This window comes from Euprymna scolopes, chromosome 10 (genome assembly GCF_053919585.1).
Source record: "Euprymna scolopes isolate OS-2025 chromosome 10, ASM5391958v1, whole genome shotgun sequence".
Lineage (NCBI taxonomy): Eukaryota > Metazoa > Mollusca > Cephalopoda > Sepiida > Sepiolidae > Euprymna > Euprymna scolopes.
The window spans coordinates 68,459,118-68,486,965 of record NC_136491.1 but is presented as its reverse complement, the minus strand read 5'-3'; the positions used below and the strand labels follow the sequence as shown (position 1 = coordinate 68,486,965).

The 27,848-nt window shown below is 32.7% G+C and overlaps 1 protein-coding gene and 1 pseudogene across 6 annotated transcripts in view; both read right to left on the bottom strand.

Moving 5' to 3' along the window:
- The window catches only part of LOC145286061 (sentrin-specific protease 6-like), a 106,301-nt gene that overhangs the window by 37,292 nt on the left and 41,161 nt on the right, over window positions 1–27,848 (bottom strand). For all 6 annotated transcript variants that reach the window (XM_080134734.1, XM_080134732.1, XM_080134735.1 and 3 more), the window contains one exon: window positions 18,819–19,279. In XM_080134734.1, coding sequence (XP_079990860.1) covers window positions 18,819–19,279 — 461 coding nt within the window. The remainder of the gene's footprint in view (window positions 1–18,818; window positions 19,280–27,848) is intronic.
- LOC145286750 (U2 spliceosomal RNA) lies at window positions 7,193–7,314 on the bottom strand (annotated as a pseudogene).

The window sequence follows — 27,848 nt, the reverse complement described above, 5'->3', positions numbered from 1 at the left end:
TCCTTAGATGTAGGAACACCTACTCTAATAGCTTCTTCCCCAGAACTGCTAGATTTTGGAATTCTCTTCCAGTTTCCTGCTTCCCCAACTGTACTGACATGCAGATGTTCAAGTGTTGCTAAACTCCCTACATAGTACCCCTTAGGTCCCTGATAGTAGCGCCCTACATCAAAGTGGCAATGTGCCTTGTTTGGGGTGAAATCGTAAAAAAAAAAAAAAAACGAAAAATACAGAGATTAGTTGCATTCCAATAACCAAAGGAAAGAATCTGTCCACAACCAAAAATTTTTCATTTCGATGAATGTCTATATTTTTTTCTTTATGTATTTTGCAACCAGTAACAAAAAAATATTGTCTTTAGTTTATTTAATATTAAAAATAAGATAGTATTACAAAATAATACAAGAAAGAAACGTGATTAAGATAATGTAAACACAAAAAACTCACTTCTTAAGATTACAATCAGAGACTCACACCCCATGCTCAGAAAAAAAAAAAAAAAAAAAAAAATTGACATCACGTTGGAAAATTTCAAGTTGCCTACTGAAAAAAGATAAAAAAGCAAAAATTATGATTGTGGATTGATGCTTTCCTTAATCAACCAGTACACATGCTCTGAAGCTGGAAACTAGGAATGTACAGATTAGCAAACTAGCCGATTACCGATTAATCAGACGATTAATAGGTTTTCTAATGCTGATGTATCAACAAATTTTGACATAAACGATAGTAATACTAGCAAAGATACTCGTGCTTTGTGTGGGACTTTGCTGTGCACTCGAGTACCCGTGAAGTGGGTACCTGAGCATACAGCAATGTCCCGACTTTAAAATTTGACCTTGAAAAATAGTGTGCACCATCCCTAGGTCAGAGACCATCATCATGTCAGGTTTGGTCATGATTAGCTCAATGGTGTGGACTGTAGGAGAGACACACACACACACAGGCTTTAACCTTGAAAAATAGTGTGCACCATCCCTAGGTGAAGGACCATCATGATGCCAGATTTGGTCATGATCAGTTCAGTGGTGTGGACACTAGGAGACACACACATGCTACTACTTTATATAGATTAATTAAATAATATTGTAAACAAAGACAAGTTAACTGCCTTTTGCTTACCAGTGAAAATTTATCGAGGAGACATGCATCATCTATATCATATTATCAAATAACAAGCATGACGCACTGTTAACATTATCGGTTACGGAGTCTATTTGAAAAAAAAAAAAAAAAAAAAAAAAAAAAAATCACCAAAGAAGCAAGTCACAGAACTACAACCATATTAATGATAATACCTACAATTTTAGCTTTGAGGTTATTTCTTTCAAAAGCTGTTCAATCTAATTCTGATATTTCTGACTTTAGTGTAATTCTTGCCACTGTCGAACAATTCAATGAATTTTTTTTTTTTTTTTTTTTACATGATACTCACCACTTATCAAGGCCCGGAAGCCATTTGGGGATAAGGGTTATTGCGTGTACAGTAATTAATGGGATAATATCGTAGTAATCATTAGTAATGGAGATTTGATAAAGCGTCTTATTTTCATCCTATCTAAATGATAAAAACTTGTGTCTACTTTCCTATATCAAAAGATTCAAATTTAAATTTCAAAAGAATAACAAGGAAGGCACTATTATGAACTGGATTCTACATTAAATACTGAGGAGACTATGAGAGCAGAAGAGGCAAGCAGCAAGAATAGAAGAGGAAGTAGAGCAGCAGCAGATGCAGAACTTCGGCTTATAGTTATTCACTTAAAGAATCACAATTTGTACTTTGTAGTTGGTTTGTAATTTCTTATGCAATTGTTTAATTATATTCATTTAAGAATTGGAAATTGTACTTTGTAATTTTTTGTAATTTTATTTAATAATGGCCAGACACTTAACAAATGTTAAGTTAAATTAGCAATTACTATGTTAAATGCATCAAAGTTATCTGATGAGTCACTTGGCAGTGATGAAAATAAATTTAATAGGAAAGAGAAAAGTAATTAATCGGCAAATTATCCACTTATCAATTATCTGCCAATTAATTGGCACACCCCTACTGGAAACATAACTTCACTGAGCTTGTTAAGGAATACTAGCAAAAGTACCCGTCGTTGACTGACTGGGTTCAAAAACAGCCTGAAGAAAATGGACTCTGATTTATGGAAGTATGATAGGTTATAAAAAGAAGAGTTGTAAAGAGATAGCTTCGAATTTGGGGGTATCAAAACCAAAGCAAAATATGATGAAAGTAAAAATAAAATAGATAAACCCCATAATTTATTATACCATACCTGTTCACACTGAAACACTTATCATAATATTCTGTGGATCTATATTAAAAAACCTTGTTAAACTTTGTGACATATTTCCATTCTATGGAGGTCAGGTGCGACCAAACACCCCATAATTTTATTATACCATATTTTTTCAAACTGAAACATAATTATCAAAGTATACTTACGCAGATAGATATGAAAAGTCTTTATTAAAGTTTGTGCTTATTTCCATTCTATGGAGGCCAGCGCGAACGCAGACCCCACAATTTTATTATACCATCCCTATTTAAGTTAAAACATACTTATCAAAGTATTCTTATGTACATCTATATCAAAAACACTTGTAAACGTTTTTTTTTTAATTTTTTATTTTCATACTTTGTGGACCAGGTGGATACGCAGACCCCACAATTTTAATGAATCACTGTTCTGCAGGACCAAACATACCCATTCCTGTGTCTCGATACATCTTCTATCATTATATGTAATCAGTTTTTTAAAATCAACCATATAGGAGCCTATTCGTGACCAAACACACACAAACATTCAGCTTTATATATATATATATACCCTAAATTTTTTTTTTATATAATTTCAGGATGGCTCATTCCATGTCAAACCAACAAGAGGTTAAATCATGTAAGACACTGATTTTTCTCAAATTTACTACACTTATAGATCTCTATGAAAGGACTTGAATGGCACTGGCATGAATAATATAAAATATATATTTGAGAGAGACAACCGAGAGAAAGGGTGTTTTTTTTTAAATTGTTTTGCAAGAGCATGAGGTTAGCAAGTTTTCTTTATTTGTTGAACTCTTTTTCGTACTCTTCATTCGGATATGTGATTATTTCTATGACAATATGCACATGAAATTTTTTATTGTTTCGGAAAAGGACTATTGGATATGTGTCATTTTTTTCTGTAGATAATTTTTCTGAGATAAGTTATTAGTGTTAGATGCAACCAATGGTCTCTTATTTGAATGAAAACCTGAATGGTTATCGGTCATTTTAGTCTGGTCATAACTCTTTCTTAGTGTTATGTTGTGGGTATCTGTGATCATATCAGCAGTTAATAGTTTCCATTTCTTTATTGTCTAAATATATTTGGGTTTCTTTATCAACATATTGTTTAAACTCTTCTATTAAAATGAGTTGATATAATTTATATTAATCATTGTTTACTTTTTTGCCCTAAGCCATCTACAGAAGAGATCTGTTTTCTCTATTGCAAATTCTACAAAAGTATGATTTTCAAATTTTGTTTTTAATTTTCTGAATTTTAACATATAGTCTATACTATAACCTATACTGGAATTAATTCATCTGCAATGTAGCATTTTTCATTTTGTCATAATCTGTGGCATCTTCTATGTCAAGTGCAGCATATATGTCAGCTGCTCTTCCAGTTAGGACAGATTGCAAAAGTGTTGGCCAAATCTCATAGGACCATCTTTAATTTGTAGTTATTTTTTCAAAAAGAAGGAAATATTTTTCTACTCTTTTTTCATTAAATGGTGGTACTAACTTTATGTATCTTCCTCCATCGAAAATTGTATTAACAGAAAAGTTATTTGCATTTTGGTTTATATTTTCTAGTTGTAATCTTAATTTTTCTAATTCTATTTTTTTTGCATTTCAAACTTTTTAATTTCTACTTGAAGTTGCAAGTTAATCTGGTCATCTGTTTTGACACTACACAAGTCTAAAAGATCTCTTTCTACTAATTCTTTTGCATAATATTTTTTTTATTTCCAATTTTTTAATAGTGGAGTTGGAATAATCTCTAATTTGTAAGAGCTCCGATTTTCTTAATTTGTTAAATTCTTCTTCCAGTTTGGTTAAACAAAGTCTTCTTTGGAAAAAGGCATGTTTTATTTTATTAGTATTTTCTATTTTAATTAATTTAATAAATATTTCTTCTTGCCAGGTTTAGTAAGGACATTGTAAACTTTGTGACTTATTTCTTTTTATTTTCCAAAGTTTGTTATATTCATTATTTTTACAATTCACTTTATTAATTTGTTTTGTTTGACAGTTTAATATATATATAGTTTTACTTTTTATTTTGTTTTATTTTTAACGGTTATAAACATTGTTTTTAAATTTTTTTTGTATTTTAGATTTTGTTATCTCCCTTTGATTATCTGGCATTTTCTAGTTTGTATTTTTTTAAGTTACAAACGCTGTTGTTATTTATTTTTTTTTTTTTTAGTTTTAATTTTGACCAGACAATTACTGCTTTTTTTTTTTTTTTTTTTTTAAATATTCAAAATATTTAGATTTTATTTATATTCTGATTTATTTTATTTTATTTACTTATTTTTTTTTTTTGAACAATTACAAACCCTGATCTGTTATGTTAGATTTTTAGGTAAATGTTTACTTTAACTACAACAGAACACTGACCAATAAAATTTGTTTTTTAGAGGTTTTCGAAGTTGCTGACACTGAATCTGATATTCAAACCCGTCGCTAATTTACTGTTTGTATCGTATTAACCCCTGGACCCTCGCACAATTTTGCGGCATATCACTGTATTCATTAACGCTATGCGTGAGTGGTTCTTATTGAAATGTGTGCGCATGCACGTAGTCATGTTACCTTTCACAAGGTGCATGAACACATGCCGGACATTTTAAATAACAGGAAATATTTTTTACAAAAAAAAAAAAAAAAAAAAGTTTTCACCTCATTTAATAGTAAAAATAATATCAGTAAGTTTTCACAAACAGTTTACAAAAGCCTTTTTATTTTTTGAGGGGTGAGGAGTATTAAATCATAGAACTTGTATAGTTTTTAACAGGCGCTTCTGCAATTTCCCGTTTTTCCGGAAGGAGGGTGGGGTGGGGGCTCAACTTGCAACAAATTTATGGATGATTGTTTTGTATATGGAAGAAATTTTTCACAAAAATTCAGTTGATGATTTTGTATATAAACAGTAGTTATCAACTGATAGAACCACTCTACAAACTACCACAATACATAGAGGAAGTCAGAGAAACTTTTCATGCAGGCCTTTCAAACACTGAAGAAACAATTTCATAGCCAAAACATAATGAAAATTTTGTTCTAATGGAAACGGTTCTTTGAAGGTTGGTGAAGTTTTAGCAATAGATTTTTCTGAGAATTATTTATTTTGCAAGATGCGGCTCAAGGCTTTCACTGGAATAATAATCAAGCTACATTGCATCCATTTGTCTGCTACTATAGAAATAGAATTGACCTTGAGCATATTAATTTTGTTATAATATCTGATTGTCTCAAGCATGACGCAATAGCTGTCCATTTGTTTCAAAGAAAGTTTATAGAAGAATCAGAAGAAATTCTTAATTTTGATGTCCAAAAAAATTATATATTTCTCTGATGGGGCTGTTTCATACTATAAAAATTTTGAAGACTTTATAAACTTGTGCAACCATAAATCTGATTTGGTATTGATGCAGAGTAGCACTTTTTTGCTACTTGTACTGAGAAAGGACCATGTGATGGGTTAGGTGATACTGTTAAACAGTTAGCAGCAAAAGCTATATTGAAAAAATCATGACCCCGAGACAACTATATTTTTGTGTCAGAAAAAAATATAAAAGTTTTTCAAGTTAAATATTTTATATATATCTTCTATATATATAAAAGACAAATGCGTGCGTGCATTTTTTGTATGTCTCGAAAAGGCTTTTTTCGCCGATGCTCCCGGGGGATGGGAGCGGGGCGTGTCAGGTTTTTTGCACACTTTATCTAAAGGTGAGTTTGAATCGTGGTGTGAGATGTCTTTTTTTCGATTTTTAAAGGTTTAATATTGAAACAGGGTTATTTAAGCTATTTTTCAGATTTTTTAAAGAGTTTTAACATTCGTTTTTGTTTTTTTTTTCCATGACATTCGCGTTTTCTTTTTTTGTTTTTCCGATTTTATGAAATTTTAACATCGTTCGTTTGCCGTACGTTAGTTTTTTTTCTTTTTTCGATTTTTTAAAGTTTTAACATTTTTTTTTATAATATTTAAACAGGGTGATTACTTAGCTTATTCTTTTGTTTTGATTAACCCACCTCCCCGACCGCCCGATCACACACACCTCTAAATACCTGGGCAACACCGGGTACCCCCTGCTAGTCTATATATATAAATCTCAAACGTCTGTTAGTATGTATGTTTGTATGTCCGCCTAAAACTTTTGACAGACACAACCAAACTTGACAAATTTGGTATCATATTGAAGCTCGAACCCCCGGACGAAAAATATCGAGATTTTGGCCCAAACAGTCAAATCTAAGTTGGTCAGCTGGCCATTTTTCTGCAGAGGGGAGAGGGGGCAAAAAGTGACATTTTTTCGTTTTCCTATGTATTTAAGTAGTAATAAAGTGATAATCTAGTGATACTTATACGCAATTGAAAAATTGCTTAGTGACGTGACTACGCTGTAATGGTTATATCTGCAAGCAAAACAATGCATATAATAAGAGATAATTATCGGTAAAAATTTGAGCATCATACAAATTAAAATATTAACTTACACGCTATGAAAACGATATAAGTTTTTATTGGGTTAAAAATAGTAAAATACGATAGTTAAACGAAAAATTACAAGTAAAACTGTCCAGAACATAAAAAAAAAATTACGCTTAAAAATAATGACCGACGAGACGAAACAAAACAATAGCTATGTTTACAAAATGATGACAAGCGGCCATTTTCTTTTTTGTATTCTTTGTTTATGGGAGAGAGAGGGAGAAAGAGAGAGACAGAGAGATGTCAATACAGGAAACCATCTTGATGTGTTTGTTTATTTCTTTTAGAAACAATAATTGTCGAGTGACATTTGTTTCTCTAAGGCTTGACATTAGAATAATATTCAATCATTGTTATACTATGCGAGTGACCTCCCTTGGATGCAGCTTTGTTGTCGAATACCATTAGATTAATAAACAATCATTGTTATAATATACATGTGACCTCCCTTTGGGAAAGATAAGACCGCTTGAATTCTAAGAACAGATATTACACTTTGATCTTAGCCAAAAGACCAAGTAACCATATAATAATAGTGAAATTTCCAACCAAAGATTAGCTTCTATTAAAAAAAGATACATATTTTTATATTTAGCATGTACTTAATGTAGACAAGACGTCATATTCCAAAAATCACATCGCTGGACAGATCATTATAAATTTTGGCGATGTGTATATGATTATGTGTTTCTATTATTGGATTCCCTCCAAAACTAATTAACCGATCATTATGAATTTTAATTATGTGTGTACATTTCTATATTTCTGTGTATTAGATTCACTCCTAAACTAATTAACCGATGATTATGAATTTTAACAATGTATATATGTTAATATATATGTATTGGTTTCACTCCTAAACTAATTAACCGATCATTATTAATTTTAATTATGTGTATATGATTATATCTTTTTGTATCAACTCCAAAACTAATTAACTGATCATTATGAATTATATGTCATGTGTATCTTTGTATATGTCTATAGATGTCATATTTCAAAAATCACATACAATGTTCACTTACTTTGGTAATGTATTTATGTGTACAAAAATTATGAAGGTTCTTGTGCAGTATAGGTCCGATTTGACAATTTTGCAGAATAGGTCCTATTTGACAATTTTGTGCAGTATAGGTCCAATTTGACAATTTTGAAGGTGCTTGTGCAGAATAGGTCCTATTTGACAATTTTGTGCAGTATAGGTCCGATTTGACAATTTTGAAGGTGCTTGTGAAGTATAGGTCCGATTTAAAAAATTGTAAAGGTGCTTGTGAAGTATAGATCCGCTTCGACAATTTTTAAGGTACTTGTGTAGTATAGGTCCGATTTGACAATTTTTAAGGTGCTTGTGCAGTATAGGTCAGATTCGAAAAATTATGAAGGTGCTTGTGCAATATAGGTCAGATTCGACAATTTTTGAAGGTGCTTGTGCAGTATAGGTCCAATTTGACAATTTTGAAGGTGCTTGTGCAGTATAGGTCCAATTTGACAATTTTTAAGGTGCTTGTGCAGTATAGGTCAGATTTGACAATTTTTAAGGTGCTTGCGCAGTATAGGTCCGAATTGATAATTTTGAAGGTGCTTGTGCAGAATAGATCCGATTTGACAATTTTGAAAATGCTTGTGCAGTATAGGTCCAGTTTGACAATTTTGAGGTAGCTTGTGAAAACCTGCTCAGTTATGTTCAAGAAATAATATCATTTCACTTAAAAATATGGCATCGGTAGTCGGGAGAAATAGAACACAGTAATGTGGAATTTTGTTGCGAAGCAAGGGTTGTCTAATCACTAAACTTAACACATTTGTCTATTTGTTTGTAAAACCTACTGAGTAATCTTCAGAAAATGAAGTATTTATCAAAAAAATAATTGGTGTTGGTAGTGGGGAATTAAAATGAAACGCAGTAATGTGGAATTTGATAATAAAGCAAGGGTTGTCTAATCACTGTGTCAATGTATTTATGCATTAATTTGAAAATCCTACTGAGATATCGTTAAAAAATGTCAATTTTTCTTACAATTTTAGTGCCGATAGTGACAAAGGAAAAAACCCAGTAATATTGAAATTTATGATGAAGCAATGGTCGCCTAATTCAAAACAAAAATTACGTATTTATGTACTAATTTGGAAAGTTTAATGATCTACTTTCGAAAAATTGTTTAAGTTTTCTTAAAATTATGGTAGCCTTGGTGGTAAAAGAAATTATTTAACATGTACAATACCTGTCAATAGTATGTGAAATTGTTTCATGTATGTATTTTAATTACCCGTCTGAGGGTAGGTAAAATTATTTTAAATATGTGTTGTATATTACCAATCCCCGCAAAGGAAACATTATTTCATATATATGGTATAAATTACTTATCCTAGATAAGGTACAATTATTTGATATGTGTAATACTCGTCCTAGGGTAGGTAAAATATTCTTTTGCTCGAAAAAGCTAATGATACATAGACATTAAAAATTCCTCTATCCGAAGAATAACAAATATGTTCAAAATCAACTTCAATTTTCTCATTGTTTATACGGTCCCGAGCAACGCCGGGTAGCCCCGCTAGTTATTTATATTCCTCAACTGTAGAATGGACAAAGGAAGCAAAAGTCTTAGAAGACAGATTTATCAATCTATTATAGGAACACATAAATTACATACTTTAATTCCTGCCACTCAGAGGAAGTAAAAAACAGTGTTAACACAAAATGAAGGAAAGATAGTTTGAATCACAAAACTAAACAATATGGAGTTCGAAGACATTAACGGATTTGTGACAGCACTTTATGAGAGGAATTGGTTGTTAGGATGTGTACTCGACAAAAATCCAGATAATGGTGAGGTGAAAGTGACATTTTTACAATCAAATGGACCCTCCTCATCTATTATCCATCACATCCAAATATATCAATTTTGAAATATTCTGATATTCTTAGCTCAATTGAGCCAATAACTAAAACAGGAAAAACTTATAAACTTTCAAAAAATGACATGAAACTGCATCAAATATTTTAAAAAGATTTTGAAAGAAAAAAAATCTAAATACATTAAAGTTCATTATTCTAACAAAAAGTTTCAGTAAAACAGACTTTTCATTCTCCATTTTGAAATGTACTCCAATGAACACAGATTGATTTCCTGTGGATATTGTGTATTGTGTCAAAGGCCAGAGAAACTGTTTACCAACATCAAATATCATTTATTATTTTGATGTGATAACCTAATTTAATCTCAAAACACTTTTCAGATTTATTTCTTTATTAAATCACTTTTTCTGTATCAAAATCTATTGTATAAGAAAAAAGTATGAAATGAATCCTAAAATAATTTTGATTTCACAACCAGAATTTACATAAAACTCAAGAACGTCAAGAATTTTTTTGAACATTCATTTTTAAAGTTTTTCCATAAAAAACAAAATTGTTTTTGTAGATTTAGAATACAATATCAAACAAAATGTGTTCACCATTGAGGTCACATGTTTGTTATGCAATAAATTAAATCTTAAGACTTTTCAGAAGTCTTTCTTTATTATATCATTTTTATCTGTGTAGCATTAGAAAGAAGAAAATTCAGTTTCATCACCAGAAAAAACATTTTTATTGATTTCATAACCACGGTCCTTATGTGAATATTAATCAGCATTAAAATACCTTTACAAGGATATACAACTTGACTATATTGTGAAATATCAAAATGTTTTTATATGAAGTACTACATTCCACCATTTTGAATTTTGCCCAGTTCCAGAAAACTCTTGTAGCAGTTCTAGTGGAATGCCCATCATGAAATTTGGAATATATACTGTCATAAGAGACAAATGTTTTGTCAAAATTAAAAAAAATTTAAAATAACGTTTTTTGAGATAAGTCAGGTATTTGACCTTGAAAAAAAAAATAAATAAATAAAATAAAAAAATATCCATAGATAAAATTGGAGATCTATCCAAGTACTTTAGAATGATATACGAATGAATAACTGAGATATCATCTTTGAATCCCATGACCAGGAGATGTGTAACAGGTATCATTCAATTCCTTTCATGGAGATCTATAAGTGTACCTATTTACAATGCCTCCCCACGGGACAGAGTTAGACACCAGGGTCGTTTTTTAACGTGGAGAAAAGGTACAAAAATAAAAGAGATACTAGACTTTGATCTTTGCCACCCCCATCTACCCAATTTGTTGATTTCACACAGAAAGAACCATATGTGTTTCGCTGTATCACAGCTCTTTGGTTAAACCAGTACTAGACCTACAACCATTGAGACGATAGTCAATAGCTCTCTCAGGCCACAGAGAAGAGACACCACTATATATATGATTGCCCTTCTTGTAGCAATACCAGACACTTTCAGTTACTTAATTTGACAGTTTTTAAATCAGTAATAAGTACATTTCTCCTACCTCCATCAAAATAAAACATAACTGGATTCACAATAAAATTTACTTTAAAATGGTATTTTAATATTTTTGTTGTTGTTTATATATTCGAAGAAATCACTATTTAAATCTGACTATTAACAACGAAGCCTATCAGCATAGCATACCAGCTGGTGGTAGATCACTTTTTGCAAATAAGTTATCGGGGGCGTGTTCACATAAATACTCGAAGCGGAAGTTGTATCCGTCGATGATGTTTCTAGTTGTTTTAACTAATCAGGAAAAAGAATTGTCTTTGCTATGGAATTTGAGCATAACACGTACGTCTTTTCAGTCAAAAGTTAGAATATCTTAAAGTTGACGCTTTGTAGTACAAAGTAAAGATAGAAACTGTTCAAACGTTACTTAATAGCGAATATATTAATATTAATTTCTTTTGTCCTAAAATTTGAAAAGAATTGGATAAAAACTTTATGCCCGAATCGATAGAAATAGTGACAAATGCATATAAACATGAGAATTGTTATGCGTCGTGATGCACACAAAAAATCTGTAAACAAAACGTTCGTCAACTAACTTACGAACATAAAGTATTCATTTTATGTTTGTTATTATTTAGAAAACAAGTTTTTAATTATGGAAAGGAAAAGAATATTTTTAAAAAAATAAATTCTTTGAAAAAGAATAACCAACAATGACAACACTTTTAAAGGAGTTAAAACACACAAACCATTCATCCAGTTAAGTAAAAGAATAACTTTTACTGGGTTTGTTTTACAATCCACAGAGGTATGAAAAAGTGGCCAAAAAACAAATAAATGTTATCAAAGGCAAGTTACTCTTCTATCTACCTCGATAAATTTTTGATGTTGTAAATGTTTATTTTGTTCAAAAAACAAGTAGTGTTGAGCGTTACATAAGAACACGAAAAAAATGGCCGTAATGTCTCTTGAAGTCTTGACAAGGACTTAAAAATAAAAAACTATACAAAATAGTGGTAAAAACTCACCAGATAATTGTCATGGTAACTTAAAGCTGTTATAATTAAATTTAATTATACTAATGAGTTGAATGTACTTGAAAGCATAATTGTAATCTGTACAAAATTTCCTTTCATTTGATATGCTACAAGCCATATTTCGTTAATGATTTCTTTGAATTGTGTCATGGTGGCGATTTTGGATTTCCTGGTTGCCATTTTGGATTTTTCAGTTTAATGATGACAAATGATAATGTCCATCAGAATAATATTTCGCATGGTGATAAAGTCTTACTTTCCATTTTTTGTAACTGTTTTTTTATGATGCTTCTACTTAAAGCTGTTAAAATGAAACTTAATTATGCTAATTAGTTTAATATACTTGAAAACATAATTCTGAGCTGTACAAATTTCCTTTAATTTGATATGCTACAAGCCATATTTTGTTAATAATTTCTTTGAATTGTGTCGGGGTGGCCATTTTAGATTTCCTGGTCGCCATCTTGGATTTTTCATGATGTTATAATGGCAAATGATATTGTCCATCAGAATAATACTTCCTATGATAAAACCTTACTTACCATTTTTCTTAGCTGTTTTTATGTTTCTACTTAAAAATGTTAAAATGAAACTGAAATATGTTAATTAGTCCATAAGTTACCAAGTGAGATGGTTGTAAATAAAGCCAACGGAACCTTCATGGTATTATAATAATGTCTTCAAAGTTTCATCAGAATATCTTAAAAAATTTCTGAAGATACAGCTTTTTAAAGATAGGTTAGTCTGTAAATTGTGCAAATTTCCTACCATAATCACAAGCTTATATGCATTTGAATAGGATTGACCGGAGGCAAAAATGTTCAGTGAATGCATTTTTTGATACTTTAAATGGTCATAACTCCAGTTCTAATATGCTGATTTTAAAAAACTAAGGATAATATTTCTTTGTTTTTATGCTCTTTTCAATAATACTTGATTTGAGTTTATTTGATGTAAAGAAAAAAATGGTGTGCTATTGCTACTTCTTAATATAATATACACATTTTAGTTAACGCAAAAATACCAACATCAAAATATTCAAAATTATTGAAATCATATTTACATTAAAACTAGACATCCCACAATTAGAATTAATTAAGAAACTTAGCCTAAAATTTGAAGATTTGTTTTGTTTTATGGCATATCAACTCTTTCTTTTAAGATAATAATGCTGCATATGGGGCAGCCAAACCAGCTGCAAACATTCCTCTGCTTTTTATTGAAACCAACCGAGAGCTCTTTTTAGTATCCTCTTTCCCTTAAGTGCAATTGTCTGGATCTTTCTTGCACTTGATTCACCAGGAATATTAGTTAGGTAGGACTTCAGGTTCTTTATAAACACTTTTTTTTTTTTTAATTTTTTTTTTTTTAAATGGAGAGTAGATAATACAGTGGATGTGTTATCGGCAGCTCCAGTAACTCTCGCTTCTCCTTTTTTGTCCCTCAGTCCTCATTTCCAATGAGTGATGTTTCTGACAAAGGGTGAAGAAAAAGCTGCTTCCCAGGTCGGTAGTACTTTGTGAACAGTAGTCTGAGATGCCAGAAATTTTCTGTCTATGTTTATCCTTGCGGCCATGTCACTAGTAAGGGTGCTGGAGGTAAACGTTTTCATCTGGGCTGACGTTAACCGCCTGATAGTCAGGGACCCGAACCTTGGATTAACCACTAAGGAGGTTGTCCTATCAGCAGATGCAAAGTACTGGGGCTACTGTATTGCCATTTGGTGAATGGATTCTGGACCATGCAGTAGTCTCTGGTGGGGCCTCTCGATGCCATACGAGTGGGTAATTGTTATGGCTTTACCTTATGTGTTACAAAAAAAAAAAAAAAAAAAAAAAAAAAAAAAAATCTTCCCATCTTTTCTCTCTTACTTTCCCTCTCTGTACTGCTCTAACCAAACCAAGTATGCTGACCTGTTCCACAAATCCCAAAATCCTCAACATAAAATATCTAAAAAAAAAAAAAAAAAAAAAAAAAAAAAAAAAAAAAAAAAAACACGAATAAACCTAGAACCCCATCCTCCAACGTAGATCCCTACTAGCATGTCTCCTTCTCCAACGACAGGGGTCTACGTTCCAACCTTCCAGAGGTTGAAACCCAATTACAGGACTCAAAACCAGACATTTTTTTCTAAGCGAAACTGGAATAGGGCCGACCACCTCCCTAGATGAGTTCATAATTAATGGATACTCTAACTTAACATCTAAATCTGACCCCCAAGATCGCCATGGGCATGGAATATGTGCCTACATTAAAGATGGCTTCCCGTGTGGCAGGGATATCTCCAGAGAAGACCCTAATTTACCTTATATGTGCTTCCAGGTTGCACTTGCTTACACCACCACATTTATATTTGCCCTCTATCGCTCCCACAACATCGGAGTTACTATCTTTAAGAGTATATCAGAGAAAATTGACCACATCCTGTCTGCTCATCCCTCGGCTAACATTCACATTTGCGGTGACTTCAATGTCCACAATGTGGAATGGCTGACACACTCAAATAAGACTGATGATGATGGGAGGTTCTGTCATGATTTTGCCATTGCCTATGACCTCACTCAGATTGTTCGCGAGCCCAACCGTGTACCCGATACTACCGGTCAGTATGCAAGCCTTCTAGACCTTTTTCTATCCACTTCCTCTGAGCTATGCTCATGTTCCGTTCTATCTCCTCTGGGATCCTCCGACCACTGTGTCGTATCAGTTAAGATAAAAATGAAATAATAAATCTATAGACTGTATACCGATACTCTATGGCGGACTGGGATAGCTTCCGTACATTCATATCTGATCTACCTCTGCATTCCATGTTTAAAAAGGATGTGTCCGCTATAGTATCAGACCTGACCGAATGGTTACTTTTAGGCATAGACCAATTCATACCATCCAAAAATTTCCAACAAAAACCTAACAGCCAGCCATGGTTCTCCCCTGAATGTGCTGCTGCCATTGCACACAGAAATCACTTTTTCCGTAGCTACCAACGTAATAGATGTACTGAGACTAAAGCTGCTTTCAGGACTGCCAGCAACCACTGTAAAAGAGTAATAAAAAATGCAAAAGAGCTATATGCTCAATCCGTTAAGTCCAAAGTATCTCAACAGCGGCTTGGTTCCCACCAGTTTTGGCAAATAGCAAATAGGATCCTGAACAGAAACGTGCATTCTATCCCAACCATTATCAATGGTCCAGAGGTCATCTCGTGAGCATCCGACAAGGCCAAACTATTTGCCAAGACCTTTGCAAATTCTACCCTATGCGACGAAGGCCATCAACTCCCTGTATTTCCTCCTACAACACACAACACTCTAGGTAACATACAATTATCTGTGCGTGAGGTCGCCAAACTAATCAAGAACCTTGATTCCAGTAAAGCAACTGGTCCTGATGTTATTCCAATTATAGTGTTAAAAAAGCTACAACCAGAACTTGCCCCCATACTTACAAAACTGTTTAAGCATTGCCTTAAGGAGAAGTGCTTTCCAACACCCTGGAAAACCTCATCAGTATGCCCTATATTTAAGAATTCAGGTAATCAGTCATTTCTCTCTCAGTACAGACCAATAAGTCTCCTGTGTGTCATGAGTAAGTTGCTGGAATCCATATTAAATAGAGAAGTAGTTTACCACCTCAGCAGAAATAACCTTCTTAGTGACACGCAATATGGTTTCCGTTCTGCTAGATCTACAGCAGACGTGCTAACAGTTATATCACATAGAATTAGCAAATCTCTCGACAAAGGTTTCATTTCTAGGGCAATTGCTCTTGACATATTAAAGGCCTTCTTCACAAGATTTCCAGCTACGGTATAACTGGAAATGTTTTCTCGATCATTAAATCATTTCTCTCTGATAGGCTCATAAGAGTAGTGGTTGATGGGCAGAAATCAGAGGCCCACAGTATTAATGCTGGAGTCCCTCAGGGGTCCATCCTGGGCCCAACTCTCTTCTGGATCTACATCAATGATCTCCCAAAACACATACTAAAACCATTCGTTGACGTCTATGCTGATGACACGACTATCTATGGCAACATATCAAAGGCCGCAAATGACAATGTTCTCTCTGATTCTCTCTCCTCAGATCTTGAGCTCGTGGTTCAGTGGGGGAAGAGGTAGCTGGTTACCTTTAATGCATCTAAGACCAAGCTCCTATCATTACATCATAAATGCTCTGATCCACATCTGGCATCAATTGAAATGAATGGCTCTCGTCTAGGGGAGGCCTCATGTTTTGATAAGCTTCTGGGCTTGACCTTTACTCCTGATCTGAAATGGAACACATACATCGTCTGTGGCCAAGGTCGCTGGGAAAATGGTGGGATCCTTCTACCGCTTTATAAGATATCTCACTAATGATGCAATTCTCTATCTATATAAAAGCCAAGTATGTCCAAGGATGGAGTACTGCTGCCACATCTGAGCAAGAGCTGCTAAAAACAGCCTATCCTGCCTTGACAGAGTACAAAATAGACTTTGTGGCTTGATGGGGGATGCCCTTTTCTCTTCCCTGCAACACCTCTCCCACAGAAGAGACATTGCGAGCCTGTCTCTGTTTTATCGTTATCTCCATGGCAAGTGCTCGTCTGAGCTCCATTCTCTGCTTCCCCCCCCTCGCCAATCTTTCACGAAAAACACCAAACTAGCTTAAACCACTGTCAATAATTTTCCCCACTCTTTATCCATGCCTAAATCAAAACGTACATTCCATGAACAAAGCTTCTTTCTTAGAATGGCACGGCTGTGGAACTCTGCCACTTACCTGTTTCCCTCCTGAATTCAACTTGGATGTCTTTAAGTCCAACACAAACAAATTCCTGATGAACCGCCCCCTTAAGTAATGACACCTTATCAAATTCCCAATACTATTACTACGATACTATCCCATTGATTACTGTACACACAATAACCCGTATCCCAGAGTGGCTCCTGGGCCTTGATAAGTGGTGACCCCCCCCCCCCATGTAAAAAAAAAAAAAAAAAACCTGTGGCCCCTATAATAACTGATATGATTGAAATCTCCCTAAGGTTCCAATCTATGGATTATTTAATGCTGAATGAAATCGTCAAATATAAAGTAGAGAATTATTTCTATTCCTACAATACATTGCTCCAGGATTGCATTGGAAAACATTACATCACTCTTAGAAGAAAATTTTATAAAGAATTCCATCATTGATCAAGAACAGTAAAATGGAACATTCCACCAGCAACACTACTCTTGTAAAAAAAAAAAAAAAAATTCCTCCCTGGCAATGGTAATTTTTCGCAGTCAAGGAATTTGTGGCCTCGTTAACAGGACTCAAAATTCAAAAGTATCTAATATGGTAATATTACTACAAATAAATTCTTGGATTTTGCATGCAATTAGCATGCAACACCTTATCACTACAAATGCTCTTTTTTCAAGTCATAAATTACTAACCATTAAAAAACTCAACAGTAAAAACAGAGTGTAAACACACCAAGATTAACACTAACACTTGATTTCATGAATCAAATCTAAAGTATGCTTAAAGAAAAAAAAAGAAGAAAAAAAAGAAAATGAAATAAGAAACCCTGAAACTTATAGGCACTAATTTGATTGAAATACTAAATGGTCTACTTGAAGAAAAAATAAGAAAAAGTCACAAACAAAAAACATTGTGTTATTCAATAACATTAGCTTATATCATCATGAAAATGTTTTTGTAGCAATTAAGTTATACAGAGGCTTCCACATAGTAAATCATCAGGTTAAAATGCATAGAATTTGTATTACCAGTTGCTATTCCCTCTCATAGGTTAATGTTTTCATTAACCTATGACAGAGCTTCTCTTACAGGTTTGTCTTTTTACTTCCTCTTATTCTGTTTTGTATAGAGATGACACACCCTTTTGTGAATGTGCTGAAATGACCTCATGTTCACACGTATATGTTTAAAATAGTTTTTTTTTATTTTATGTAATTTTTTTAAATTTAATTATTTTATTTTTCTTATGTATTGTAATTCTAAAGTAAAACTTATTCTGTATATACAGTTGTTTCCTATTCCATTTTTACAGTTTAATACATTTTGAAGATCTTTAGTTCAGAATTTCAAATTTCTCATTCAATCTACACAGGTTGTATAAATTTCTACATCTATTGGCTTGCCATATTATTTTTCACCGAGTTATTAGTATTAGTGAGCATTCGCTTTTTTGAGTTCCCAGTAATAGGTTGCCAGTGCTGTTTTTATTCAGCATCTTTTTTTATTGAATGTGCTTTTATGGTTGTAATATCTGGTTTTAAAATCAAGGGAAAAGTTATAACTTTAGAACTTGTGCATTTTGCCCACTACACAATAAATGCCTAATCAAATTGGGTTGCAAAACTCCTTAAACTCTGCTGATCTGCTGTAATGCAATTAACAATTTGAATACTTATTCTGTTACAAACGAACATTGATATTTCAAATGTTTACAATTGAACCTGATTAACCATCAAACACTGGCAATTGCTGAATCCGGTTACCTATTAACAAATATGTTCATAATTTGAAATTACTGTTAGCATTTAGAATTTTTTTTTATAGTGAAAAAAAAAAATTTTTTTTTACTGAAAACTGATATTGTTTTTTTACTCAGAAATAAAAAGAATTGCAAACTTACCAGGAAATTGTTTGAAATTTTGCCCATTCCATATAGCTGTAAATTGGACACCATTTGCTCCTTTTAGTAAATAAACAGTATCACGAGTAAGATTTTCTCCAGAATTCACTTTTACATTCTTGCTACTCAAATTGGGTGGAAAGATTTTGGTTTCATTTTCTGATGGCCGTTGTGGGGTCGTTTCACTTACAGGGTTTTGTGTAGTACTTGTCACATTACTTGTTTGCATACTGAAAACTGGCAACTGAGGCGTTAGTGTGTGACCTAGGAGACTGTGAGCAGAAGAATTGAGCCGAGGACTTTTATTTGGAGGAGGGACAGCACAAAGTTCAGATTGTTTTTTAGATAAATGGCAATCAGGTCCAGTTTCCACATCTTCACTGTATGCCACATTCTGTACAATCTCAGTCTGGTGTTGCAGGTTATTAGGGTCCAATGGATCTTCTAAAACAACAATTTCTCTGAATAATAAAAAAATAAAATAATATCCAAATTACATTTGCATTTTCTATAGAAAAATAATTAGATAAAAAGCAATGTGCAGTTTTAGCATGCAGACAAAATGTTAAACTGTCTCTAATAGCAAACCTGAGACGATACAAGTTATTGTATGATACTCTCAATGTCGATTCTCCCCTCTCCAAATGTTGAAAAGTAAAAAAGAAAAAGAATATAACAAAAGAAATAGGATTTATCAGTAGACAATCAGAATTTGTTCCCTAATGCAAACAAAAGGGAGCTAAAGTGGGATAATTATTTTAGAACAAAGGAATTAACAGGGATTCTGTCAATGTATTTTGAAGTTAGTGTGTGGACAGTTTTTTTTTTATGTGCAGTTACAGTTAAAGATAGGAACAAAAGAAATATAGATAGGATTAACAATGTTTTATGATGGTAGGGATCTGTTTGCAGAGGCAAAGGTTTTGTAACGTTTTTCCACAGTGTCCGGTTGACAATGATTGCGAGCGCTTTGGCAAAAGTCAATGACAGAGTTGTCGTGAGTTGGACAATATGTAGTATTGGGAATCCCAGCTTAAATGCTATATAGGTAGTTTTTTAGAAATAGAAGTTATATAAGCATTTTGGGTTTCCCATCGTCGATTTAGCAGGGTCAGAGAAAGTTAGATTTGACATCCATCAAACTCAGTCACCTTTAATGACCTAGGTTAGATGTACCGGAAATTAGGGGTGGCGGGAATTGTGGTCGTAGGTTTCCGGTTGGCGACCACGTGGGCTGAGAGTTGGTCTTGGGCAGCAGAGAATGTAGACGGGAAATCTTGGATCTCCGACAACCATGGGTTCCAGATATAGGCTTTTTTTTTTTTTTTTTTTTTTTTTTTTTATTATTACATTTTCACCCCAAACAAGGCAAATTGCCACTTTGGTGTAGGGGGCTACTATCAGGGGCAACACTACTGGGGTACTATGTAGGGATTTGGGCAGCAAGGTGTCGGTTCACGTTACACTTGAACTTCTGCATGTCAGTACTGTTGGGGAAGGTCATTTATGAATATCAGGAACAATAGAGGTCCAAGGATAGAACCCTGGGGCACCCCCGCATTTATATCATATTGTTTAGATGTACGACCGTCGAGGACAACCTGGATTTTTCTCTTATCTAAGAAGGATTTAATTATGTTAAGTATTCTACCAGTGATACCGTATGATCTGATTTTATTGAGGAGACCCTCATGCCATACCTGTCAAAAGCCTTAGATATATCTAGAGCTACCGCTCTGCCCTCTCCCGCTTTGTCCAGTGAATGGTATATACGTTCAGAGATCACAGTTAGGATGTCTGCTGTGGAACAGGCTTGTCTAAATCCATATTGTTTGTCAGTCAGTAGTTTAGCATCTGTAAGATGATGGACTAGAGCATGGTTAAGACAGATCATGGTTCGAAGCAGATGGGGAAATTAATTGTTCAATTGATTGATGAACACAACATCGACAGTAGATGTAGATGCGGACTTTAGTATTTACAGGGTCAGAGTGGCACACTCACACTCAGTCCAACCAAAATATACAAAAAAGTTCAAAAGTTTGTTTTCACTTTGTGTTTTGCTTGATTTTATTTTCATACTTGTGAACCAATGTGCTCTTCTCAACAGCCACCAGTGAGAGAAATTTCAATGATACGGCCATAATGGATAAAACGAAGGAGAAGACCATTGACACAACATTGGGGTTGGCAATATTGTTGAGTGGGAAATACATGGTCTCACAATTGGAAAGACAGTAGATAAACATAAAGGTATTCCTAGATATATTTGTCAATGGAACTGAAATAAGTCCGGAGTCCATTTGACATGGCTGATTAATATAGTTTTAAACTGCAGTTTTTTTGTATTCAAATGTAAATGCAGTGAAAAATCTGCTTCATTTTTAAATATCAAATGAATACACAAATTCTGACCAGAAATGAGAGGGGGAATTTAAATAGGTTTTATACTTAAAAAAATTTAAGTACAAAACTGATTTCTTTTACCAAACTAATATTTTCATATATTTTGATATGATAAATAGAATTTACTTATGATTTATAGATTCAAAGAACCCATTATTTAATAAACATTTTAATTAAGTTTATACCAAAAGTGATGATGAAACAAAAATATAAAAAGCAAGTAGACATATTTGGTAAAAAAAAAAAGATAGAGCATTATAGCTTTGCAAGCACAGACGCCACATATAAATTCAATATGTTCGAACTACTATCCATTATTTGTTGCTGATTTTGCATATATTATTCACTTTTACCTTTTATCAAACAATTTTATATCATAAAATGGAAAAGAAACAAAATAAAAAACCTTCCTGTTGTCAATACAACGCACAAAAGTCTTTTCTTTCTTCTCTTAATTTGCAACAAATTCTTGTGTATTCCACTGTTCGTTCTCGTTCTAAGCTGTCCAACAAAAAAAACTTCACTCAATCCCTGCTTTAGAATTCATCACTTTTAACAGTTACCAATTGTGTACACATGCAAATTAATGGCATACGTTCACTAATGAGCGACCTACAAAATTATGCCTGTCTTTTCTTTTCTACATTTTCTGCTGGCATTTTACAGGCTAAGCAAATACGAGGTCGTTTGCGAGATTGATTTCTATTACATATATTAATTCCTAGGAGTGTAATATTCAAAATGTAATCAATTTAAACAGTGGTGGAACGATTTGCACTCACTAATTGTTTTCTCTTCCTTTTGTTAATATAACCAGGAACTTCTATACATTAGGCACAGCTTTAACAAGATTGCCGTTCATGTTTAATTTTCATTCCGATACATTTCACATTGCTCCTTTCCCTAACGATACTTGGAGTAAGGATCCCGCCATGAAATAGTTCTGGTCAGTTTCTGATTGGCTGCTAGCATACACTTTCTCAAAATTCGGGAATAACAGAATAAGCAATTTTCAAACGGTTAGAAAATATTTGCAACAACATGCTATGTCATTGTCCATCAACAGAACATTAGGTTAATATGAACCTAACAGGACCGCCTTTCTCTAACAAACCTAAATTTCATGTACATTTTTTTTTTTTACATGTCTTTTTTTTTTATAAATAGTCATCCGACATTTCTATATTATAACCATTAGCAATCCCGAAATACATTTTTTCAACCATGGCAGAAATACACATCCTTGCTGTTTCTTCTGACTCTGCTTAGCAAATAACTACTTATTGCAATCCATATTGTAAATTCTTCAATTTCTGTTTCCCTTTCAGCTGGTGAAATACACATTTCTTTATACACAGCTTTATTTACTCATCAGACAAACAGAAATGCAATTTTCCCAACAATAAGTTTAAAAAACGAAGGCTTCCCTAATTCCTTTATGTGCCTTTCATAGTTATGGAAGCATCAAACAGAAAAAAACAAAAAAAAAAAAAAACTACCTTTTCTTCTGTTCAGTTTTGCATTACTACATACAGTGCTAACCTACAATTTTTGGCTTCCATACATACACGCCCACTAGACTGCTATCATTAGAGGTTTTTTGTTTGTCCTATTACTACTCATACTACTGCTAATACATTTTCTATATTATAGCACTTATACTTAATTTATGCTTATTCTTAACAGAATATAGGAGGTTGTTGAACAAAACAGGTAACACGACTACTTCATTAACAGAATTTTATACTGTTAATAAAACCAACCGTTTGAAATGCGATCACACTATTTCCATAGACATTTGAATAATTGTCTTCAATTACTTCTTAAGCTTCAATTTATTTGGAATTATCATTGCATTTCTTTATAGTATCATCTCATAACATTTATGTAAACTTGTGTTTTCTTAATTTTTCTTACTTTTTTTTAATTCTACATCTTACATTGCATAAGGTGGTTGCAACAACAATAAAAATTCTTGCTTAAAGTTATTAAAATATTTTGTTTACTATCATCGGATTTTACACTTTTTTTATGTTGTACGAATTGGTTATATTACCTACAGTAGTTGAATACATTTCAGATTTTTTTTATTTATGTTACTCTGACGATTTTCTCTTGGATGTTCTTTTATCTTTACCTTGAAATACATAGTTGAAATAAAATCTTATTCTTATAATTCATCTAATTTGTGTTTTCTCAATAAAAAAAGAAAGCAAAGAGAAAAAAAATAGTTGAACATATAACATTTTTTTTATTACAGTTACTTAAATGTTTTGTTTACCCATAATTACTATACTATTGCATTTTTCATGTTTTGTGTTCAAACCTATCATATGAAAATATAAACTCATTTTTTAGTACTGTAGTGTTAACTCCCTCAGCACTATGCTGATGATTTTCGTTTCATTTTCTTCCGAACCCGGTTGCCTCTTAGAACTATTCTTTTCGACATTTATTCTTCTTAGCAAGCATGCATTTCCTGATTAAGAAACCATTTCATAACAAAAGAAAAAATACCATAGTCTAGGATTTCACTTTCATTGAATGCCATCAGAAAAAATTCTTTGAGAATTGCTTAGCATGCTGTTCAGCATTTCTTCATATCGAGATGGAGGTTTCTTTCCTTAACTCATAGCAAACTTCATAAAACATAAAATATCTCGGTCTAGAAGGATCTTTCCAAACACACCAGATCCAATGGTTATACAATTAACGCAATTTTAAACATTTCTTTTTTTTTTTTTTTTTGCAGGGCTTCAATTCTTAACTTAATCAGAATAATACATAACTCAGTCTAGAATTATTTTTCCATTCATTGAACGACACCAGAACCAATGGTTTTAGTATTGCTTAACGTGCTTCAAGACATTACTTTGTATTTCCTTTCATTTCTTAACTTAAAGACCACTTCATGAACACAAAACAATACGTATCTCAGTCTAAAAGGATTTCTCCATTGAAAGACACCAGAAGCAATGGTTTGGGGGTCATTATGCACAGTTTTTGGTTAAATTTGATTTCAACTGCCTTTTTAACATTTACTTTTTTGATATTTTTTCTTCCTTACATGGCCTACCTACCCGGCTGTGCGAGTTTCTATTTCAGGTCTTTACCATCACTTCAGAAAAACAAAATAAAATTACCTGTCTATAAGGATTTCTCCATTGCAAACACACCAGAACCAATAGTTTCAGCAATGTCTTTGTAAACAGTCTTTATTTATAAATTTCCTTTATTGAGGGAGGTCATGCACATATGCAAAGTTTTTATTGTTTCACAAGTGCTAAAAATATTTCTTTGTAAAATTTTTTATTCTTTATTTTTCATTATAGGAGGTGGAAGCACATTCTTTTACATTAATTAATGTGCTTTTTAACATTAATTTTTGTCATTTGAGACCTCATTTATTAACTTATAAATCACTTTATAAAACTAAACAAAGCTAGAAAATCAGTTTCATTTGTGGGTGGGATTTTTTCAATGAATTCTGTTCTGGCTTTGTGGTATCTTTTCACTGGGCAATGCCAGTACACGGGCTGTGCTAGTTTTTAATATTCAGAAACATTTTACTGAACATAAAAGAACACAATTTTCAAATCCTTTTCTAGACATTTCCCATATTTTCAAGGTAATAAAAATAAGACCTTTTCAAGACAAAGCTCAAATTTCAAAGCCTTTTCAAGCCTGTGCAAACACCATTTCAACCATAGTCAAAGTTTGGCATGCACAAGTATATGATCTGAACCATTTTGAGTTCCTATTTCAGCACTTATGAACACGTGACAATCCAGAAGACAGCTACTCCATTTTGAATGAACTAAAACGAGGTCAACTTTGCTGGACAATCAATCATCATTCGAATACTACATTACCATGTGCTATCGTAAATACTGGAAGCATGTATTTGTAATTACCAATCTATTAAATGAGGCAATATTGATCACTCGATCACCATTTGAACATAGATTGCCTAATCCAAAGGATCAAATGACATCATGCAATAATCCATCTGGTTTCCCTGCCCGGGAATTTCAGTCACTAGCTAGAATTAGCATATTGCTTGAAGGGACATGTTGTACAGTGTCCTGAAAAAAATCATCCTTGTTTAAGCAGTTGTTGTCAAGTGTAGGGGCATATACCACAATGATGGTGATGTTGAAGATAGAGTCCTTAAGGCAGATTTGAGAGAAGCATTTAGAAATTGGATCCCATTCAAAGATCAGTGTTAGCACTGGCGTTCAATGCAATGATGACACCATGATGACCATTCAGGTATGTAGATGCCAGAAAGTTTCTTTCTTTGAATTGCTAAACTTTGGAATTTCTTTCCTGTTTCCTGCTTCTCTGACTGCAGAAATCTCCAGAAGTTTAAATGTAATGTGAGCAGACATCTTGCTGCTCAATTCTCCACAGATTCCTGTTAGAGACAATCCCAAACAATAACCCTTCATATTTCAAGTGTCTTGCTTGGGGTGAAAAAAGTAAAATAAATTTCAATTTTAACCAGTTTAAGAGGGTTTCAGAAATTTTGAGAATAGACAGAAACTACCTTTACCTGATCAAAAAAAATTATTTCACTTCACCTGGAAAAATGAATGCATTTAGCCACAAGCACTTATGACAAATATTTGAATTTAAAACCTAATCCAGAAACACAAGAGGTATTAAACCCCATTCAGCGAATAAGTTTTACAGATTATTTTTATATTAAGAATATCTCAACATATTGGCTGTTTTTGGCTTGGTTTAATCTATTTCTCATTCCTTAGTTGATGTCATGTTCTATGATCAACACTAGACCCTGACTTCAAATCAATCAAGACATCATGGGAAGAGTTCAACCTGGTCAACAAAGATACTATGGTATTATTAGTCTTCCTGAGGGAAGCAGAAACTTTCCGTCAACTCTGGTGTCCTGAAAATTGGCAACATCATATCAACCACCACAAGAGGTATTAACCTTCAATTATAAGATGTATGCTTAGTCAACTATGATCAGCTTTTAACCCCAAACATGAGTGGTAGCGACAAATTGAAGTACTTTGAGGGACTTTAAGAGTCAAATGTTTACCAATGTTTGAGATTTTACAATCAATGACAGTATGAATAATTTATTATTCATACTGTCATTGATTTGGAAAGTGGAGGAATATTTTTCAAAGCTCTCCTAATTCAACTCCCCCCTTTTAAGACAGTAAATAAAAAATTTAATTCAATTTTAAATAAATTATAAATGAATGACTAATTTCATAAAGTTTGATTTTATTTGTTTGAAGGCTAACTTTAACAAAATAAATTGATATATTAGAAAAAAAAATATACGAGAAGATAATTTGCACAGCTAATGAAATTTAATTTATTAATGGAAAAAATATGTATTGAAACAAAGCTCAAGAATAGAATTTTGCTATTTGTATTCTTTGAACTACTGTTCTCATCTTTGTTATTTTTTATAATATTTTGGTCAAGGGAACCTTCGAGCTTCTTTAGGTATATCTTGCCATACTCTGGAACCTTTCTGTCGAACTTGGGAATCTACACAGAATTTCAAACGGAATGCGGAGGTAATATGTTCTTGTTCCATCACCCATGGCGAGATAGAGGTTCTAAGTAATTCACAGTTGTAATCACAGTGTCACCCTACCCATTCAGAAGTGTAACTTACAACTGAATTTTTACCAACTACTTTATCCATTACATCATGGGTCCTCATAGATAATTTTAGTATGAATTTTAAGAAGATTCTTAAACATTTTGTTTCTGGATGTACAATCTTACTACTTATTATATATTACTATTTATTACTACATATTATTACGAAACTAGTCTGCCCATGTCCTGGTATTGCCCAGGAATTCATAGTAAGTAGCAAAATTTCAATGACCAAGCCAAAGCTAGAATTAATGATAAATAATACTGCATGATAGTGATGTCAGCAATATTAATATGAAAATCAATAATAACAAAAGTTGTAATACTAGTACTATTACTACTTATAGTAATAACATCATTGATAATAGTTAGATTAAAAAAGAGTAATAATGATGTAAATGGTAATGGTAGTACCTAGAAAATTATAATAAATAATATATATGAAAATGATAATACTGATAGCAATACTCAATGATACTAATAGAACCATAGCAATAAAAGTAATACTAATAGCACAAAGAAAATAAAAAAATACTAAAGATAATATAAAGAAATACAATAATGTTAACTAACGGGACCTGTAGAAATTCCTTTCATATGTAATATATTGCTACTGGGCATTCTGTGGGCTTTTCTTAAAACTGTATCGCCCCCCCCCCTACCACTTACTAAAAGATTAACTTTGATATATTGCCTGGACTGATTATTTCATTACAAACATACCAATCAATTAACTCACATTTAATCATTTTTCATAATTCTTGGATGAGTTACTAATTTTGACAATCATTTTTCATAATTTAAACCAACACTATCGCCCCCTTACTAAAATAATAACTTTGATATATTTTTTTTTTTTACATGGAGTTCACCACTTATCAAGGCCCAATAGCCACTCGGGGATAAGGGTTATTGCGTGTACAGTACTCAATGGGATAGTGTAGCAATAGTATTGCAGGATTGATAAGGTGT